Source organism: Coregonus lavaretus (genome assembly GCF_964263955.1).
Source record: "Coregonus lavaretus genome assembly, chromosome: 24".
NCBI lineage: Eukaryota > Metazoa > Chordata > Actinopteri > Salmoniformes > Salmonidae > Coregonus > Coregonus lavaretus.
The window spans coordinates 42,349,231-42,370,166 of NC_140011.1; the positions used below are offsets into that span (position 1 = coordinate 42,349,231).

At 45.3% G+C, this 20,936-nt stretch overlaps 1 protein-coding gene across 1 annotated transcript; it reads right to left on the minus strand.

Moving 5' to 3' along the window:
• Positions 1-1,759: 1,759 nt before the first annotated feature.
• Positions 1,760-14,396, minus strand: LOC311099553 (katanin p60 ATPase-containing subunit A-like 1). Its single transcript, XM_084140252.1, has 11 exons — positions 14,356-14,396; positions 12,787-12,979; positions 12,472-12,632; positions 11,586-11,757; positions 11,210-11,337; positions 10,957-11,062; positions 7,127-7,285; positions 6,676-6,802; positions 5,664-5,798; positions 5,285-5,411; positions 1,760-2,479 (listed from the first exon to the last, which is right to left on the minus strand). Exons 2-11 carry the CDS (start codon positions 12,946-12,948, stop codon positions 2,281-2,283), a joined length of 1,476 nt encoding a protein of 491 aa, XP_083996378.1. The 5' UTR covers positions 12,949-12,979; positions 14,356-14,396; the 3' UTR covers positions 1,760-2,280.
• Positions 14,397-20,936: the final 6,540 nt, after the last annotated feature.

Genomic DNA, 20,936 nt, shown 5'->3' on the forward strand with positions numbered 1-20,936 from the left:
GGAATGTCCACCAGAACTGTTGCCAGATAATTTAATGTTCATTTCTCTACCATAAGCCGCCTCCAACGTTGTTTTAGAGAATTTGGCAGTACGTCCAACCAGCCTCACAACCGCAGACCATGTGTATGGCGTTGTGTGGGCGAGCGGTTTGCTGATGTCAACGTTGTGAACAGAGTGCCCCATGGTGGCAGTGGGGTTATGGTATGGGCAGGCATAAGCTACGGACAACGAACACAATTGCATTTTATCGATGGCAATTTGAATGCACAGATACCGTGACGAGATCCTGAGGTCCATTGTCTTGCCATTCATCCGCCACAATCACCTAATGTTTCAGCATGATAATGCACAGCCCCATGTCGCAAGGATCTGTACACAATTCCTGGAGGCTGAAAATGTCCCAGTTCTTCCATGGCCTGCATACCCACCAGACATGTCACCCATTGAGCATGTTTGGGATGCTCTGGATTGAAATGTACGACAGCGTGTTTCAGGTCCCGCTAATATCCAGCAACTTCGCAAAGCCATTGAAGAGGAGTGGGACAACATTCCACAGGCCACAATCAACAGCCTGATCAACTCTATGCAAAGGAGATGTGTCGCGCTGGATGAGGCAAATGGTGGTCACACCAGACACTGACTGGTTCTGATCCACACCCCTACCTTTTTTTTAAGGTATCTGTGACCAACAGATGCATATCTGTATTCCCAGTCATGTAAAATCCATAGATTGGTGCCTAATACATGTATTTCAATTCACTGATTTTCTTATATGAACTGTAACTCAGTAAAATGTTTGAAATTGTTGCGTTTCTATTTTAGTTCAGTATATTATCTACATTTCCAGACACTGTGATAGCTAGGTGGTCAAACTAACGGCTGAACCATTCAACCAACCTGTTCAGCTACATTTAATCTCCTGGTGAATGTGTGTGGTGGTTAGTGTATGTATGTGTTTTCATTCCAAAAAAAAAGTATCAGTCCATTCAAGTATCAGTCCAAGCAGTCCCACCAGGACAATCATGTGAAGAGTCTCAGACTGCATTCGGAATGGCACCCTAATCCCTATATAGTGCACTACTTTTGACCAGACCCATATGAGCTCTGGTCAGATGTAGTGCACTATATAGGGTATAGGGTACCATTTGGGATGCAGTCACAGACTCCTTCTCCACAGTCACATAGAGCCGTAGTGAGTGGAGGGAGGGAGGGACAAACAGATACAGAGGAAGAAAAGGAGATGAAGAGACAAGGAGACAAGGCTTTGAAGAGAAGGAGACAAGGTGATGAAGAGAGGAAGACAAGGAGACAAAGAGAGGAAGCCACTTTAGACTATTGAGATGTACCCTTTAATCTCAACCAAACACTCCGCTTTACACTTCTATCCACTTGGCTCACACTCTGGTCCTCTAGTTCCTCTCCAGTCACACTCTTGTCCTCTAGTTCCTCTCCAGTCACACTCTTGTCCTCTAGTTCCTCTCCAGTCACACTCTTGTCCTCTAGTTCCTCTCCAGTCACACTCTTGTCCTCTAGTTCCTCTCCAGTCACACTCTTTTCCTCTAGTTCCTCTCCAGTCACACTCTTGTCCTCTAGTTCCTCTCCAGTCACACTCTTGTCCTCTAGTTCCTCTCCAGTCACAGCCTCCTCTAGTTCCTCTCTAGTCACAGCCTCCTCTAGTTCCTCTCTAGTCACAGCCTCCTCTAGTTCCTCTCTAGTCACAGCCTCCTCTAGTTCCTCTCCAGTCACAGCCTCCTCTAGTTCCTCTCTAGTCACAGCCTCCTCTAGTTCCTCTCTAGTCACAGCCTCCTCTAGATCCTCTCCAGTCACAGCCTCCTCTAGCTCCTCTCCAGTCACAGCCTCCTCTAGTTCCTCTCCAGTCACAGCCTCCTCTAGTTCCTCTCTAGTCACAGCCTCCTCTAGTTCCTCTCTAGTCACAGCCTCCTCTAGATCCTCTCCAGTCACAGCCTCCTCTAGCTCCTCTCCAGTCACAGCCTCCTCTAGCTCCTCTCCAGTCACAGCCTCCTCTAGCTCCTCTCCAGTCACAGCCTCCTCTAGCTCCTCTCCAGTCACAGCCTCCTCTAGTTCCTCTCCAGTCACAGCCTCCTCTAGTTCCTCTCCAGTCACAGCCTCCTCTAGCTCCTCTCCAGTCACAGCCTCCTCTAGCTCCTCTCCAGTCACAGCCTCCTCTAGTTCCTCTCCAGTCACAGCCTCCTCTAGTTCCTCTCCAGTCACAGCCTCCTCTCCAGTCCTTTCTTCCACTCCCAGTGCTGTGTCCTCTCTCTAGACCGATCCAAACTCGTCCATCCAGGCCTGGTACTTCTCCAAGTCGGCAGCGGAGACAGACTTGGAGATCTTCTTCAGGGTCATGGTGAAGTCGTCCATGGTGACAGGCATCTGAAGCTCTTCTTTAGACAGAGCTCTGATCTCCTCTGGAGAGAGGCCCTGGATACGCCGACGCATTGCCATCATAGACGCGTCTCTGTGGGGGCACACACACATGGCATTAGCATACAACACACACACACACACACACACAGGTTGAGGAATACACACACTCAGAGACAGAGACAATTTATTTAACAGTAGACACGTTCTTTATACAGAGCTCTGATCTCTTGACACCAAAAAACCTGGATACAGTGCATTCGGAAAGTATTCAGACCCCCTTGACTTTTTCCACATTTTGTTGCAGCCTCATTCTAAAATGTATGAAATAGTTTTTTCCCCCCACATCGATCTACACAAAATACCCCATAATGACAAAGCAAAAACAGGTTTTTATACATTTTTGCAAATGTATAAAAAATTAAAAACTGAAATACCACATTTACATAAGTATTCAGACCCTTTACTCAGTACTTTGTTGAAGCGCCTTTGGCAGCGATTACCCAAGTCTTCTTGGGTATGACGCTACAAGCTTGGCACACCTGTATTTGGGGAGTTTCTTCCATTCTTCTCTGTAGATCCTCTCAAACTATGTCAGGTTGGATGGGGAGCGTCGCTGCACAGCTATTTTCAGACTGGGCTCTGGTTTGGCCACTCAAGGACATTCTGAGACTTGTCCTGAAGCCACTCCTGCGTTGTCTTGGCTGTGTGCTTAGAGTTGTTGTCCTGTTGGAAGTTGAACCTTCGCCCCAGTCTGAGGTCCTGAGCGCTCTGGAGCAGTTTTCATCAAGGATCTCTCTGTACTTTGCTCCGTTCATCTTTCCGTCGATCTTGACTAGTCTCTCAGTCTCTGCCGCTGAAAAACATCCCCACAGCATGATGCTGCCACCACCATGTTTCACCGTAGGGATGGTGCCAGGTTTCCTCCAGACGTGACACTTGGCATTCAGATCAAAGAGTTCAATCTTGGTTTCATCAGACCAGAGAATCTTGTTTATCATGGTCTGAGGATTTAAGTGCCTTTTGGCAAACTCCAAGCGGGCTGTCATGTGCCTTTTACTGAGGAGTGGCTTCGGTCTGGCCACTCTACCATAAAGGCCTGATTGGTGGAGTGCTACAGAGATGGTTGTCCTTCTGGAAGATTCTCCCATCTCCACAGAGGAACTCTGGAGCTCTGTCAGCGTGACCATCGGGTTCTTGGTCACCTCCCTGACCATGGCCCTTCTCCCCGATTGCTCAGTTTGGCCGGGCAGCCAGATCTAGGAAGAGTCTTGGTGGTTCCAAACTTCTTCCATTTAAGAACGATGGAGGCCACTGTGTTCTTGGGGACCATCAATGCTGCAGAAATGTTTTGGTACCTTTCCCCAGATCTGTGCCTCAACACAATCCTGTCTCGAAGCTCTACGGTCAATTCCTTTGACCTCATGGCTTGGTTTTTGCTCTGACATGCACTGTCAACTGTGGGACCTTACATAGACAGGTGTGTGCCTTTCCAAATCATGTCCAATCAATTGAATTTACCACAGGTGGCCTCCAATCAAGTTGATCAATGGAAACAGGATGCACCTGAGCTCAATGTTGAGTCTCATAGCAAAGAATACTTATGTAAATAAGGTATTTCTGTTTTTTATTTGTAATAAATTTGCAAAAATCTCTAAAAAACTGTTTTTGCTTTGTCATTATGGGGTATTGTGGGTAGATTCAATTAGTTTTTTCCCTCATCAATCAATTTTAGAATAAGGCTGTAACGTAACAAAATGTGGAAAACGTCAAGGGATCTTAATACTTTCCGAATGCACTGTAAATTGACGCATAACTAAAATGTACTGCACACAGCTAATTGGTCACATACAGCGCAGAGGCCTGACCTCCCGAGGCCACAATGGTTTCTCTCCATTTCCCTCCCTCCCTCCCTCTGTATCCTCTCCCTCTCTCCCTCCATCTCGCTCTCTCTCTCTGTATCTCGCTCTCTCTCTCTCTGTATCTCTCTCCCTCTCTCTCTGTATCACGCTCTCCCTTTCCTTCCATCTCTCCCTTAATCTATCCCTTTCCCTCTCTTCTCCCCTCTCTCCCTCTTTCGCTCGCTCGCCCTCCCCATCTGCCTCCCACTCCCTCTCTTCCCCCCTCCCTCTCTCTCTCCCTCCCCCTTCCACTCTCCCTCCTCCCCCGCTCCCTCCCACTTCCCCCCTCCCTCTCTCTCTCTCCCCCTTCCACTCTCCCTCCCTCCCACTCTCCTCCCTCCCACTCTCCCTCCCTCTCTCTCGCTCGCTCTCCCACTCTCCTCCCTCCCGCTCGCTCTCCCACTCTCCTCCCTCCCGCTCGCTCTCCCACTCTCCTCCCTTCCGCTCTCCCGCTCTCCCTCCCACCCACCCTCCCCCCTCAACTCTCTCTGTTATATAAAGGGTGTGTTCAGGGGATGCCCCTGGCCAAGAGCCATGACTGTGACCTTAGCTTACACACACAGACAGAAAGTGCCACACGACTAGTCACGACTCACAAGGGTCAGTCATGGGAACAGTCTCACAAGAACACTCGCACACGTTTTGTTCATCTATCCTCGTGGGGACCTCAGATTAATTTCCATTCAAAATCCTATTTTCCCTAACCTGTAACCCTAAACACTAACCCCTTACCCTAACTGTAACCCTAAACACAAACCCCTTACCCTAACTGTAACCCTAAACACAAACCCCTTACCCTAACTGTAACCCTAAACACTAACCCCTTACCCTAACTGTAACCCTAAACACTAAGCTTAAAATAGCTTTTGTCCTCATGGGTGTATGGGAAATGTCCCCACGAGGAAGAATTTTCCTTGTTTTACTATCTTAAAGTCCCCAAAAGGATAGAAGAACCAAGCCCCCCCCCCCCCCCCCCGCACACACACACACAGCTAGACCTGCAGACGTTGGTGATGTCAGCGCCAGAGTATCCGTCTATCTTGTCAGCGATGAGAGCCAGGTCCACGTCATCAGCCACATCCACCTCCTTTAGACTGATCCCCAGCAGCTCAGCACGACCCACAGCTACACACACACACACACACACACACACACACACACACACACACACACACACACACACACACAGGAAAGTGGGTTAACAACACACCCTACAGCTAGAGACATACAGGTATAACTGTACAACAATGTGAATGTTCTGCACAACAGATACATTTTAAGAATAGGTTAATATGCAAGACATCTGTATGAAACAGGATTTCCGCATCTCAGGTTCAGGGTAAGGGTAGAGGTTAGGGTTGAAAGGTTAAAGATCACCTGTAGGCAGTGGGATGTAGATTCTCTTCTCCAGTCGTCTCCGTAGCGCCTCGTCGATGTCCCAGGGGAAGTTAGTAGCGGCCAGAACCATCACCATCTTAGAGGGATCGTCATTCTCTGAAGCTCCCCCCACACCTGGACAACAATGGTACAGTCAGATAGCTCCCCCCACACCTGGACAACAATGGTACAGTCAGATAGCTCCCCCTACACCTGGACAACAATGGTACAGTCAGATAGCTCCCCCTACACCTGGACAACAATGGTACAGTCAGATAGCTCCCCCCACACCTGGACAACAATGGTAGAGTCAGATAGCTCCCCCTACACCTGGACAACAATGGTACAGTCCCCAAAAACACATCTCAGCAGCGGAGCAAGAAACAACATATTCAGAAACCAGTGAACTCTTTCTCCCTCTGCCCCACTCCCTCCCTCCCTCTCTCCTTATCTATTTCACCCTCTCTCCTTATCTATTTCACCCTCTCTCCTTATCTATTTCACCCTCTCTCCTTATCTATTTCTCCCTCTCTCCTTATCTATTTCACCCTCTCTCCTTATCTATTTCTCCCTCTCTCCTTATCTATTTCTCCCTCTCTCCTTATCTATTTCTCCCTCTCTCCTTATCTATTTCTCCCTCTCTCCTTATCTATTTCACCCTCTCTCCTTATCTATTTCACCCTCTCTCCTTATCTATTTCTCCCTCTCTCCTTATCTATTTCTCCCTCTCTCCTTATCTATTTCACCCTCTCTCCTTATCTATTTCACCCTCTCTCCTTATCTATTTCACCCTCTCTCCTTATCTATTTCACCCTCTCTCCTTATCTATTTCACCCTCTCTCCTTATCTATTTCTCCCTCTCTCCTTATCTATTTCACCCTCGCTCCTTATCTATTTCTCCCTCTCTCCTTATCTATTTCACCCTCTCTCCTTATCTATTTCTCCCTCTCTCTTTATCTATTTCTCCCTCGCTCCTCCTCCTCCTCTCTTCCTCTCCCCCAGCTTCTCTCACCGTCCATCTGCACCAGTATTTCTGACTTGACTCTGCGGCTGGCTTCGTGTTCGTCTGACTTCCCTCGACTCCCACAGATGGAGTCTATCTCATCTATGAAGATGGTGGTCGGGGCGTAGAACCTCGCCTGGACACAATGGAGAGAAAAGGTTCTTTCAAAAAAGGTTCATTGAGTATTCCCCAGTGAGCAGAAATCTTTTTTTTAAACTCAGTCGGGGTCTCAACTTACTGTTGAGAGTTAGAATAGTAGAATATACAAAGTGACATTTTGAAATGTGGTTGTGCATCAGCAGTTTTTCTATTGTTCTGTCAGTCACTCAATTATCCCATGTCAGCGATTATTTATTGCTAGGTAAGGTAGTCTAGTCAGCTATCTAAACCATGTAGTAGGCCTAATCATCACCATATTACTGTTTTCGTCCGTCACAAGAGACCACACACAAAGACTCACCATCTCAAAGAGCAGGCGAACCAGTTTCTCAGACTCTCCTCTGTATTTGGAGGTGAGTGTGGAGGAGGACACGTTGAAGAAGGTGGTGCCACACTCTGTAGCCACGGCTTTAGCCAGCATGGTCTTCCCTGTCCCTGGGGGGCCCACCATCAACACCCCCTGGTGGAGAGAGAGAGAGAGAGAGAGAGAGAGAGAGAGAGAGAGAGAGAGAGAGAGAGAGAGAGAGAGAGAGAGAGAGAGAGAGAGAGAGAGAGAGAGAGAGAGAGAGAGAGAGAGAGAGAGAGAGAGAGAGAGAGAGAGAGAGAGAGAGAGAGAGAGAGAGAGAGAGAGAGAGAGAGAGAGAGAGAGAGAGAGAGAGAGAGAGAGACAGAGAGAGACTGAGCATATATTGCAGAGGGGTCGCTGACAGTAGGTCAATCTTTTCCAAACTACATGAATTTCTACAGTACAACATCACCGCTTACAGGCCTGAGTGGTGTATGGCAAAGAGCAGCCTCTGAATATCCATCCATATGTCAACGTTCAAAACTGTTCACTGTATTCATTAATTAATTCACTCACATGTAAGAAACCATGCATTTCTACACTACATGGTCTTCATGTGATACATGTGTTTGGTTGTGACACAGAGACCAATGAAATATTGACCCCCCTATCAATGGATTGGGCCTGAGGGCAGGGCTCTAAATTAACGTATTTCCATTGGTAGCACTGGTGCTCCTAACTTTAAAAAGTTAGGAGCACCACATAAAATGTACCAAAGTGTTGGTCAGTGTTTCCCAAGGGACCATTTGAATAGATGTTACATTTAGACAAACATTTTAGAATAGGCTGATTCAGAACATGCTGTTGTACAAACAACATACAGATCTACACCATCACTGGTAGCAACCTGTATTAGAGGTAACGTTTGCTTTGCCCTAGCTAGTTAGCAATTAGCTAAATGGCATTTAGCTAGCCAGCTAGCTAGTTAGCAATTAGCTAAATGGCATTTAGCTAGCCAGCTAGCTAGTTAGCGATATGCATTTAACTAAATGGCATTTAGCTAGCCAGCTAGCGATTAGCGATGTGCATTTAGCTAAATGGCATTTAGCTAGCCAGCTAGCTAGTTAGCGATATGCATTATGTTAGGCACATGCCAGGTTTCTTATATTTGTATTTATTAAGGATCCCCATTAGCTGTTGCCAAGGCAGCAGCTACTCTTCCTGGGGTCCAGCAACATTAAAGGCAGTTATATACCGTTTTAAATATTACATTTCATTAAACTTTTCACAACACATTCAATGTGTTCGCTCAGGCCACTATTCTACTACCACATATCTACAATACAAAATCCATGTGTATGTGTGTGTAGAGTGCGTGTCTTATCATGTGTATGTGTGTCTGTGTGTGTCTCTTCACAGTCCCCGTTGTTCGATAAGGTGTATTTTTATCTGTTTTTTAAATCTGATTCTACTGCTTGCATCAGTTACCTGATGTGGAATAGAGTTCCATGTAGCCATGGCTCTATGTAGTACTGTGCGCCTTCCATAATCTGTTCTTGACTTGGGGATTGTGAAGAGACCTCTGGTGGCATGTCTTGTGGGGTATGCATGGGTGCCCGAGCTGTGTGCTAGTATTTTAAAAAACAGACACCTCAGTGCATTCAGCATACTTCTTACAAAAACAAGTAGTGATGAAGTTTTCGTTTTTGCTTGTAAGCAGAAATCAGGAGGATAGAGTTATGGTCAGATTTGCCAAATGGAGGGCGAGGGAGAGCTTTGTACGCGTCTCTGTGTGTAGAGTAAAGGTGGTCTAGAGTTCTTTCACCTCCAGTTGTACAGGTGACATGCTGGTAGAAATGAGGTAATCTGCACAAGAACTGTTCGTCAGGAGCTTCATGAAATGGGTTTCCATGGCCGAGCAGCCACACACAAGCCTAAGATCACTATGCGCAATGCCAGGCGTCGGCTGGAGTGGTGTAAAGCTCGCCGCCATTGGACTCTGGAGCAGTGGAAACGCATTCTCTGGAGTGATGAATCACTCTTCACCATCTGGCAGTCCGACTGACGAATATGGGTTTGGCGGATGCCAAGAAAACGCTACCTGCCCCAATGCATTATGCCAACTGTAAAGTTTGGTGGAGGAGGAATAAGGGTCTGGTGCTGTGTTTCATGGTTCGGGCTAGACCCCTTAGTTCCAGTGAAGGGAAATCTTAACGCTACAGCATACAATTACATTCTAGACAATTCTGTGCTTCCAACTTTGTGGCAACAGTTTGGGGAAGTCCCTTTCCTGTTTCAGCATGACAATGCCCCCGTGCGCAAAGCGAGGTCCTGACAGAAATGGTTTGTCGAGATCGGTGTGGAAGAACTTGACTGGCCTGTACAGACCCCTGACCTCAACCCCATCGAACACCTATAGGATGAATTGGAATGCAGACTGTGAGCCAGCCTTAATCGCCCAACATCAGTGCCCGACCTCACTAATGCTCGTGGCTGAATGGAATCAAGTTCCCGTAGCAATGTTCCAACATCTAGTGGAAAGCCTTCCCAGAAGAGTGGAGGCTGTTATAGCAGCAAAGGGGGGACCAACTCCATATTAATGCCCATGATTTTGGAATGAGATGTTTGACGAGCATACTTTAGGCCATGTAGTGTATGTGTGGAATTATTTTTTATTTAGAATGGCCCACAAAACATGGCATTCGAACATGGCAGCCTGCACTCGAATAGTGAATGGAGAAAGTGCTTCCCGCGGTAACGTGTTTAATAATATGCCAGGTAGGCTACAGCAGTTGTAGAGCGGATTAATTTTAAGTATTGAGCAATATTGCTCTCAAACCATGTACCAGGGGTCTTGGGCCTGTAGGCTACGCTTAGATTTATGGTTGTGATACAAACCTTATCAAAACATATTAGGCCTATGGGCTAGGCTACACGATGCATTCGACTATGATTTGAAAAAGTTGCAAAAAAAATGCATGCACTGTTTCTTGCCTTAGACACACTGGGCATCATTCACAAGTGATAATATTCTCACCCATCAGACTATTCTCAATGTAATCTTGTCTTTACATATACTAAATCATATATGTATGAAATTAGTTTTGATTTAGAATGGACCATTATCATGCACCTGTCAGAACAGGGGCAGGGGGAAAAAAATACATGTCATCCGTATGCACTTGAATAGCGAATGGAGGACGCTTTTCCTGCGGTTCATTTTCATGCCAGCCAGGTAGGTTACTCCAGTTGTAAAGCATGGCAATGTGCTTAATATTATGAGAAATATAGTAGGCCTAGCCTATAGAAAGCTTATGGGATCCTCCTCTTTTTAATAGAAACTCTGTTTTCTCACGCATAGCATAGCCTAGCATAGCCTTGCATAGCATAGCCTATAGAAATGTTGCTCAACATGGGCTTATAGGAACACATTTCATTCCATGTATCAACCAGCTATGAGGAGCTGGCTCTCGCTGCGCAACAGCTGATCCTATTCCGTTTAAACTCAATGCCAGGGCTCTCCTGCAGTGTTCATTTTCGATTGCATTTGCATTGTCAGAGTGATTAGAGGGACAATAGAGCGCTGAGTACCAGGCCATTAGCGACTGGCTTTTAACAAGTTTGGTAGGCTACTAATGCTACTAATGACCACCAGCGGCATCAAAGAGCAGTTTTGGAGAAGCCTAGTTACCGTGACTCAACGGTCACATGGAATTTGACTGCGGCCATGACTCGTGACTGCCGGTGTGGCGGTAATACGGTCACGTTACAGCCCCTACTCATGACTTCACACACACAACTACTCAAGGCACTATCTCTCATTGCCTTTTAAGTGTGTGTGTTACCTTCCAGGGTCGGCGTATACCCTTGAAGAAGTCTGGCATCCACATGGGCAGAACCACCGCTTCTCTCAGCAACTTCTTAGCATCCTCCAGGTCAGCAATATCCCCCCTGGAACACACACACACACACCAAACTTATCAGCAATGCGTCAGTCCTACAGTGATACACACAAAGTGATTATTTACATTTACATTTTAGTCATTTAGCAGACGCTCTTATCACACACACGTCAGCAAGGTGATGTGTTTACTGTACCAGTGTACGTTGGGGTTGCGGGAGACGATGTCTCTCTCCAGTGCTTCCACTAAGTCACTGTCGTACCCTGAACCATCAAACTTCTTCAGCTCTCCATCCCCCGCTCCCTCTGCTACAGCCTTTTTACCCTGCAGGAGACACACACACACACACGTTTAACAGAAGTTTAACTTCCCCGCCTTATACTCGTCTTACCCTGGGACAACAGACATACGAGTTTAAGGGCCGTTTTCCCAGACACAGATCAAGTCTAGTCCTAGACTAAAAGGTTATTTCGATAGAGATTAAGCATGATTTTCAGTCCAGGACTAGACTTCATGTGTCCAGGAAACCAGCCCTAACAGTGTAAATATAGTATCTCCAGCTGTACACTGACCTTGTCGTCTCTGGCCTTGGTGCCTCGGGGGGCGTCCCTGGGGGCAGGGCGGTCTGTTTTGGGGTTGGTCTGGCCCCTCCCCCCTGGAGCCCCTCTGGGCTGCATCCCTGGTGAGTCCTTCCTCTGCTGGGGTTTTACACCACTGTTAGGACGCTTCACTGCAGCAGGGGCCCTAAACACACAGGCAGGGACACACACACACACACACACACACACACACACACACACAGAGACAGGCAGACACACACACATTTTCCATGAAGCAATCAATGTCCAAGCAGTGTAGCAAAACAGAATGTCAGTTTGAGAGATCATGATGGTTGTAGGATGCTACAGGGCCTATAGACTATTTTAGAAAGTCATAAGACGTACAGCTAGTGAATGAAACTATGCAGCATGTAACCTTTTTATTGTGGTCCTGTATACTGTAATCGCCATGCTTTTCAGAAGATGTGTAGCCTACTCTCTGCCATGCACTGCTGCAGCCTCACTTCCAATAGGAAGCAGCAGCTTGTCAACTTCAAGTGGTGATCATTTGGTTAAGTGGTGATCTTTTGGTTAAGTGGTAATCATTTGGTTAAGTGGCATTTCCTCCTCTCATATCAGTGTATTCGCACTGATATATACACACTGATTCGTCCACTTCAATGCACACTACCCAGATACACTGTGTTAACGCTACAATGTTCCACCTTAAGATTTTAACTTGAGCGCTGTACTTGTTCTTAGTTAAAAATGAGACCTTACACAGCCAGGTGCTGTTTACCCCTTCAGGTTGCCTCCTCTGCACTCAGTAGTGGAGCTGGTCCGGTGAACCACGCTCAAGTGATGAATAAGATTGCCTGAGACCTGAAGAATTGTGTTAGGTCTCAGACATGCCATATACCTGTGCTCTGCGGGGGTGGGGGGGGGCCACACTGCGGGGTCTCGGGGCCCTTCCTCAGGCTGAGGGACAGGGAAGTCAGCTGGCTTGTCTACCTTAAAACTCTCCAGAGTTCCCACAATGCCTTTCACCTGCTCATACTCCTCCACCAGCTCCTGTCTCACCTAGAGCGAGAGAGGACATTTCGGTAACACTTTTAGCCAACCGGTATATCAAATGATTACTTGTTAAGCATGTAAGAGCATTCATAATGTCTTATTACCAATGCTTCTATGCTGCAACATCTATGTGGTTTGTATGTGTTTGGGAGAGTCCCACCTGTTGCCACTTGACTTTGAGTGCAGGGTCTCTGAGGGCTTGGCCGTGTTTCTGTATCTGCTGGATCACTCCCTGGTAGTAGACCATAGAGGAGTCATAGTTTCCCAGCAGAGCGTACTCTCTGCCCTTCTTAGCATTGTCACAGATCTCTGCCAGGTTCATCTTAATGGAGGACAATGTCTCTGGGCTGGAACTGTCTGCCAGGGAAACAGAAGAAGGCTACATTAGGATGAAAGTTCTCCATCGATCTTCAGGTCGAAACGTTGCACAATAAAACTACAGAAGTAATCATCATCAGTGTGCGGGTATCGCTTTCTTTCTTTAGTTGACTTGTTCTACCCTGGATGTGCAAGTCACTGGGTGTGCATACACTACTCTGAAACTAAGCTATGTTAGTATGACATGATCTCAGCACTGAGAATGTAAAAGTGACGCAAGTAAACCAAGATCATGACATGGCTCACAGGCTTTATAAACAATGGGAACTGTTGTCAAACAGTAGTGAGATATATTGGTTCCCTTTCCTATGCACTACTGCTGGCTGTGTCACATGATCCCTTTCTTCAGTGTTTAGAGTTGGCTTGTCAGACTTATGTTCGGATTAGCTGGCTAGATATGTACTATCTGAAATCAATGGACTGTTTGAACAGCCAGGGTTTGCAGATACTAGTTTAAACTGAAGTAAGAGCAAACTCAGAGTTATATAATAAGCTGTCTACACTGGAGGTGGTGTATCAAACCATTGCTCTGTTAGACCAGGGGTTCCCAAACACCCCCCGGGTGCACATTTTGGTGTATGCCCTTCCACTACACAGCTGATTCATATAATCAAAGTTTGACAATGACTTGGTCATTTGAATCAGCCGTGTAACGTTAGCACTAGGGCAAAAACCTAAATGTGGACCCAGGGCAGGGCCAGGACCAAGTTTGCGAAACCCTGTGCTAGACACGCAGTATGATCATCTTATCCCATGGTAAGCAGGATGTCCCATAGTTGATAGCAGTGTCCCTTCATTCTGGTTACACCCCCATGCATTTCAATAACCATATGTTCATAGTAGCTAAACTAATTACATTCACTTCAAAGCCTATTTAATTTAGCCCTACTTAATCCAGATGGGTTTCATAGTTAGCTAAAATAGCTAGAAAACACATCATTTTCACAATGTAGCTAGCTAGCTAGATAGTTAGCTTGCTAAGGTAAATATGTCAACCATTACTAGTGGGCTAGTATGTGAATCAACAATAATAACATCAGCAGAAAACCTTTTCAAAGAATGCACATATCAATAAAAAATCTATCATTGCATTTCAGGACCCGGGTCTTGTAGTTCAAACACAGATATCCCTCCATCTATTTTGATCAGCAGTATGCGTAAATAAAACAGCATTTCCCATCGGCCTCCAGTTACACCCCAAGCTTAGGCCAGATAACAAAACGGATCGCATGGCAAGAAAATACCCTCTTGTTTCGAATAAATGACGTGCCGCCAAGTATACCACACAAACCAAAAGACAAACAAATAGCTAGTACTTACAACTATGTGCATGAAAATAGTATGATTGTACCTCAAAGAGAAGCGCTTGTTTCTGTTGTTGTGTGCAGTAGTCCGTTACACAGTGGTGTTACCATGGCCGCGGAGAGACGCCGTGTGGAGAACGACGATCATCAGCGGAAGAGGAGGGGCCGCTGGAGTCCGTGGATGACATCTGTCATACAGAACACAACAGACTGTCAAAATATTATGACAAGGGGTGCTTACAGACTTCGATGATGCCCCAATTTTCACTAAATTGTCTGGATTAAATGGTTCAATCGACGCTGGAGGGTAAACAATGCATACTCTAGAAGTGTTTGTTCTAGACTAGAGAGAGAGCAAGACAAAATAATGGTGTACCAAAAAAAGTCCAGTTGCCAGGACCACAAATACAAATTCCATCTAGACACCGTTGCCCTAGAGCACACAAAAAACTATAGATACCTCGGCCTAAACATCAGCGCCGCAGGTAACTTCCACAAAGCTGTGTACGATCTGAGAGACAAATCAAGAAGGGCCTTCTATGCCATCAAAAGGAACATAAAATTAGACATACCAATTACCAAAAATACTTGAATCAGTTGTAGAACCCATTGCCCTTTATGGTTGTGAGGTCTGGGGTCCGCTCACCAACCAAGAATTCACAAAATGGGACAAACACCAAATTGAGACTGCATGCAGAATTCTGCAAAAATATCCTCTGTGTACAACGTAAAACACCAAATAATGCATGCAGAGCAGAATTAGGCCAATACCCGCTAATTATCCAAATCCAGAAAAGAGGCGTTTAAATTCTACAACCGCCTAAAAGGAAGCCATCACCTACAGAGAGATGAACCTGGAGAAGAGTCCCATAAGCAAGCTGGTCCTGGGGCTCTGTTCACAAACACAAACAGACCCCACAGAGCCCCAGGACAGCAACACAATTAGACCCAACCAAATCATGAGAAAACAAAAAGAGAATTACTTGACACATTGGAAAGAATTAACAAAAAAACAGAACAAACTAGAATGCTATTGGGCTCTAAACAGAGAGTACACAGTAGCAGAATACCTGACCACTGTGACTGACCCAAACGTAAGGAAAGCTTTGACTATGTACAGACTCAGTGAGCATAGCCTTGCTATTGAGAAAGGCCACCATAGGCAGACCTGGCTCTCAAGAGAAGACAGGCTATGTGCACACTGGCCACAAAATGAGGTGGAAACTGAGCTGCACTTCCTAACCTCCTGCCAAATGTATGACCATATTAGAGACACGTATTTCCCTCAGATTACACAGACCCACAAAGAATTTGAAAACAAATCCAATTTTGATAAACTCCCACATCTATTGGGTGAAATACCACAGTGTGCAATCACAGCAGCAATATTTGTGACCTGTTGCCACAAGAAAAGGGCAACCAGTGAGGAACAAACACCATTGTAAATACAACCCATATATTTATTTTCTCTTTTGTACTTGAACTATTTGCACATCATTTCAACACTGCTTCTACATCTGCATTGCTTGCTGTTTGGGGTTTTAGGCTGGGTTTCTGTATGGCACTTTGTGACATCTGCTGATGTAAAAAAGGCTTTATAAATACATTTGATTGATTGTATATAGACATAACATGACATTTGAAACTTCTTTATTCTTTTGGAACTTTTGTGAATGTAATGTTTACTGTTCATTTTTTATTGTTTATTTCATTTGCTTTGGCCATGTAAACATATGTTTCCCATGCCAATAAAGCCCCTTAAATTGAAATTGAATTGATAGGTTGTTGTCTGTGGTTTGACCCTTGGACAGTCATGCAGTCTCATTATCTGGAGGCTACATTGATTCACTTAAAGCAATGGAGCCTTTTAGTTGTGGCCATTATGCATTGAAGAAAGCACCCTATTATAGCTCATTACTACCCTATACGTGGATTAAGGTGCCATTTGGGACGTACACGGTCCGAGGTGCCAGCACGAACAGCATTAGCGTCGAACAGCCCCCGCGATATGCAACTTTTCAGGGAAGTTAGGAAAGCAAAGGCTAGCTTTTTCAAACAGAAAATGTGCATCCTGTAGCACTAACTCCAAAAAGTTTTGGGACACTGTAAAGTCCATGGAGAATAAGAGCACCTCCTCCCAGCTGCCCACTGCACAGAGGCTAGGAAACACTATCACCACCGATAAATCTACAATAATCGAGAATTTCAAACAAGCATTTTGCCATGCTTTCCACCTGGCTACCATTACATCGGCCACCAGCTCTGCACCCTCCGCTGCAACTTGCCCGACTCTTTTCTCTGTGTATATCAATGATGTCGCTCTTGCTGCTGGTGACTCTCAGATCCACCTCTACGCAGACAACACCATTTTGTATCTGTGTTAACAAACCTCCAAACGAGCTTCAATGCCATACAACACTCCTTCCGTAGCCTCCAACTGCTCTTAAACACTAGTAAAACTAAATGCATGCTCTTCAATCGAACGCTGCTGGCACCCGCCCACCCGACTAGAATCACTACTCTCGGCGGGTCTGACCTAGAGTATGTGGACAACTACAAATACCTAGGTGTGTCACGGAATCAGCCGAGTGCGGGTTGTTTTCCTCCTTGTATGGAGATGGTTTTCTTCTCTGGTTACTTTCAAGTAAAGTACTTTTCCAGTAAGCTCTGTGTCCTGCGTTTGACTTCGCCTACCGCATTTCACCGTCATCTTCTGACAAGGTGTCTGGTTAGACTGTAAACTATCCTTCCAGACTCACATTAAGCATCTCCAATCCAAAATTAAATCTAGAATCGGCTTCCTATTTCGCAACAAAGCCTCCTTCACTCATGCTGCCAAACATGCCCTTGTTAAACTGACTATCCTACCGATCCTGTCATTTACAAAATAGCCTCCAACACTCTTGGATGTAGTCTATCACAGTGCCATCCGTTTTGTCACCAAAGCCCCATATACTACCCACCACTGTGACCTGTACGCTCTTGTTGGCTGGTCCTCACTACATATTTGTCGCCAAACCCACTGGCTCCAGGTAATCTATAAATCACTGCTAGGCAAATCCCCGCCTTATCTTAGCTCATTGGTCACCATAGACACCCACCCGTAGTATGCGCTCCAGCAGGTATAGTATGCGCTCCAGCAGGTATATCTCACTGGTCATCCCCAAAGCCAACACCTCCTTTGGCCGCCATTCCTTCCAGTTCTCTGCTGCCAATGACTGGAATGAACTGCAAAAATCTCTGAAGCTGGAGACTCTTATCTCCCTCACTAACTTTAAGCATCAGTTGTCAGAGCACCTTACTGATCACTGCACCTGTACACAGCCCATCTGAAATTAGCCCACCCAACTACCTCATCCCCATATTGTTATTTATTTTGCTAATTTGCACCCCAGTATCTCTATTTGCACATCATCTCTTGCACATCTATCATTCCAGTGTTAATATTAAATTGTAATTATTTTGCACTATGGCCTATTTATTGCCTTACCTCCATAACTTGCTACATTTCCACACAGCGTATATATATTTTCTGTCGTATTTTTGACTTTATGTTTTGTTTACCCCATATGTAACTCTGTGTTGTTGTCTTGGCCAGGTCGCAGTTCGAAATGAGAACTTGTTCTCAACTGGTTTACCTGGTTAAATAAATTGTCTTGGCCAGGTCGCAGTTCTAAATGAGAACTTGTTCTCAACTGGTTTACCTGGTTAAATAAATTTGAAATAATTAAAATAAAATAAACTGCAGGAGGAAAAAACAATGCCTGAAAATATTTTAGATAGAAAGTTAGACACTATCAGAGCTGGTTTGTTTCTTCTGTTATAAATCAATACAATAACTGTTCATATAAGTAGCGTTATATTAACTTTGATTATTCCCACATATTTTATCAGCAATACCGCAGAGAAAAACCAATAATTCTGCAGTTCCACTAAATGTCCACTAGAGCTCGCTCTAAGCCCAGGTATTGTGTGCTGTGTGAGTGAACAGCAAGAGACTGGATTAGTGAGGCTTTGAGGCCCGCTGTCTGCCTGTTCTGTGGCGCTGTGTGCTGTCTGCCTGTCTGTGGACTGCTGCTTTCAGGCCTAGTCTGTCTGCTCTGTGAAGCAGGACGATAGTCTCACAGTACAGCACAGCGAACCACAACAGCTGAAGAGTAGACCAGTAGTAGGCCACTACACAGAACCAGCACTGGAAACACTAACACAGCCCCTTCCACTACTACCATTACCATCACTATGTATGCCTATTGTACTAGTGGTAGCCAAATAGACATTCTGAAACCAGGAAATGACAGCGGTGCTGCTGTTGTTAACCCTCTAACTCCAGAACTCGTGGTAGAACAGGGATGGGCGACTGGCGTCCCCCGTGGGGCGCCCCCACTTTTGAAGGCCCTTGGATCAATTTCCCCCCAGAAAATAACCATATGGGTTAAAGATAGGTACAGAATGGTGTCATTTTTCACATCCACAGTCTATCATGAGTCACGATGATATTGATGACAACTCTATAGTTGGCCTTGGCATTCCCATTGTAAATAATCACAGATTGTAAAATAACTCTGAATGGGGGAAATCACAATTTGTTTTCATACAGGATCACATGGTATCTCTGTTCTACTTAACTAATTTCTATCTAAACATTCCCTTCTGTAGCATTGCCTCCTCCTGAATAAACCCTGTCTCTATCCAGTGTGTGTGTGTGTGTGATTAGTGAGTGACACTGTGCATTACATTATGTGAGGCAGTTCTACAACGCAAATATCTTGTTTCACTGGGTTTGTCAAAGCACATAATCCTTCTTATATAAACTGTCGCTGTTTTTCCCCATCCTGGATGGAAGTCAATGAGAGAGAGAGAGAGAGAGAGAGAGAGAGAGAGAGAGAGAGAGAGAGAGAGAGACAGACAGACAGAGAGAGAGAAAGAGAGAGAGGGAAAGAGAGCGAGAGAAACAGAGAGAGGAAAAGAGAGACAGACAGAGAGAAACACAGAGAGAGGGAAAGAGAGAGAGAGAAACAGAGAAACAGAGAGGGAAAGAGAGAGAGAGAAAGAGAGACAGAGAGAGAGAGGGAGAGAGAGAGAGAGAGAGAGAGAGAGAGAGAGAGAGAGAGAGAGAGAAAGAGAGAGACAGGCAGAGAGAGAATACCTCAGTATATCTAAATAAAGCAGGGAGAACAGGAGACAGTGGTGCATGGTGTTATCATGCCACGTTGTGCTGCTAAGACATACTAACATCCTCTCTGTATACTGTTAGCTATAGCCTAGCCACAGTAGCTAACCCCCACCAGGGGTAGGGAGAGGATAGGATACAGCAACACACAGGCTCAGATGTTTGTGCAGACAGACATACATAGACACACACACTTACACTATTGCACTATACTGACACGTAGGCACACACACACACACACACACACAGCTATGATGACTCACACCTCCTTAAAAGGGACAGCATTGTCCACACATTGTCATTAAAAGTACACTTGAATAGTCTGTGTGTACATTCCAAATGGCACCCTGTTGATTACTGCATTACACCCTGTTGATTACTGCATTACACCCTGTTGATTACTGCATTACACCCTGTTGATTACTGCATTACACCCTGTTGATTACTGCATTACACCCTGTTGATTACTGCATTACACCCTGTTGATTACTGCATTACCCCCTATTGATTACTGCATTACACCCTGTTGATTACTGCATTACACCCTGTTGATTACTGCATTACACCCTGTTGATTACTGCATTACACCCTGTTGATTACCGCATTACCCCGTATTGATTACCGCATTACACCCTGTTGATTACTGCATTACCCCCTGTTGATTACTGCATTACACCCTGTTGATTACTGCATTACACCCTGTTGATTACTGCATTACCCCCTGTTGATTACTGCATTACACCCTGTTGATTACTGCATTACACCCTGTTGATTACTGCATTACACCCTGTTGATTACTGCATTACCCCCTGTTGATTACTGCATTACACCCTGTTGATTACCGCATTACACACTGTTGATTACTGCATTACACCCTATTGATTACTGCATTACACCCTGTTGATTACTGCATTACACCCAGTTGATAACTGCATTACACCCAGTTGATTACTGCATTACACCCTGTTGATTACCGCATTACCCCCTATTGATTACTGCATTACACCCTGTTGATTACTGCATTACACCCTGTTGATTACTGCATTACCCCCTGTTGATTACTGCATTACACCCTGTTGATTACTGCATTACACCCTGTTGATTACTGCATTACACCCTGTTGATTACTGCATTACACCCAGTTGATAACTGCATTACCCCCTGTTGATTACTGCATTACCCCCTGTTGATTACTGCATTACACCCTGTTGATTACTGCATTACCCCCTGTTGATTACTGCATTACACCCTGTTGATTACTGCATTACCCCCTGTTGATTACTGCATTACACCCTGTTGATTACTGCATTACCCCCTGTTGATTACTGCATTACACCCTATTGATTACTGCATTACACCCTGTTGATTACTGCATTACACCCTATTGATTACTGGGTTTGGAGCTTGCAAGAAAGGCATTTCACTGTACTTGTGCACGTGACATTAAAACTTGAAACC

What these genes read in the sequence shown, in the direction of transcription:
- LOC311099553 (XM_084140252.1), bottom strand. Translation starts at nt 12,948, where the DNA reads ATGAACCTGGCAGAGATCTGTGACAATGCTAAGAAGGGCAGAGAGTAC. An exon ending in TCAAAGTCAAGTGGCAACAG is followed by an intron (nt 12,633 to 12,786) that starts GTGGGACTCTCC and finishes CTCTCGCTCTAG; the next exon opens with GTGAGACAGGAGCTGGTGGA. An exon ending in GTATACGCCGACCCTGGAAG is followed by an intron (nt 7,286 to 10,956) that starts GTAACACACACA and finishes TCTCTCCACCAG; the next exon opens with GGGGTGTTGATGGTGGGCCC.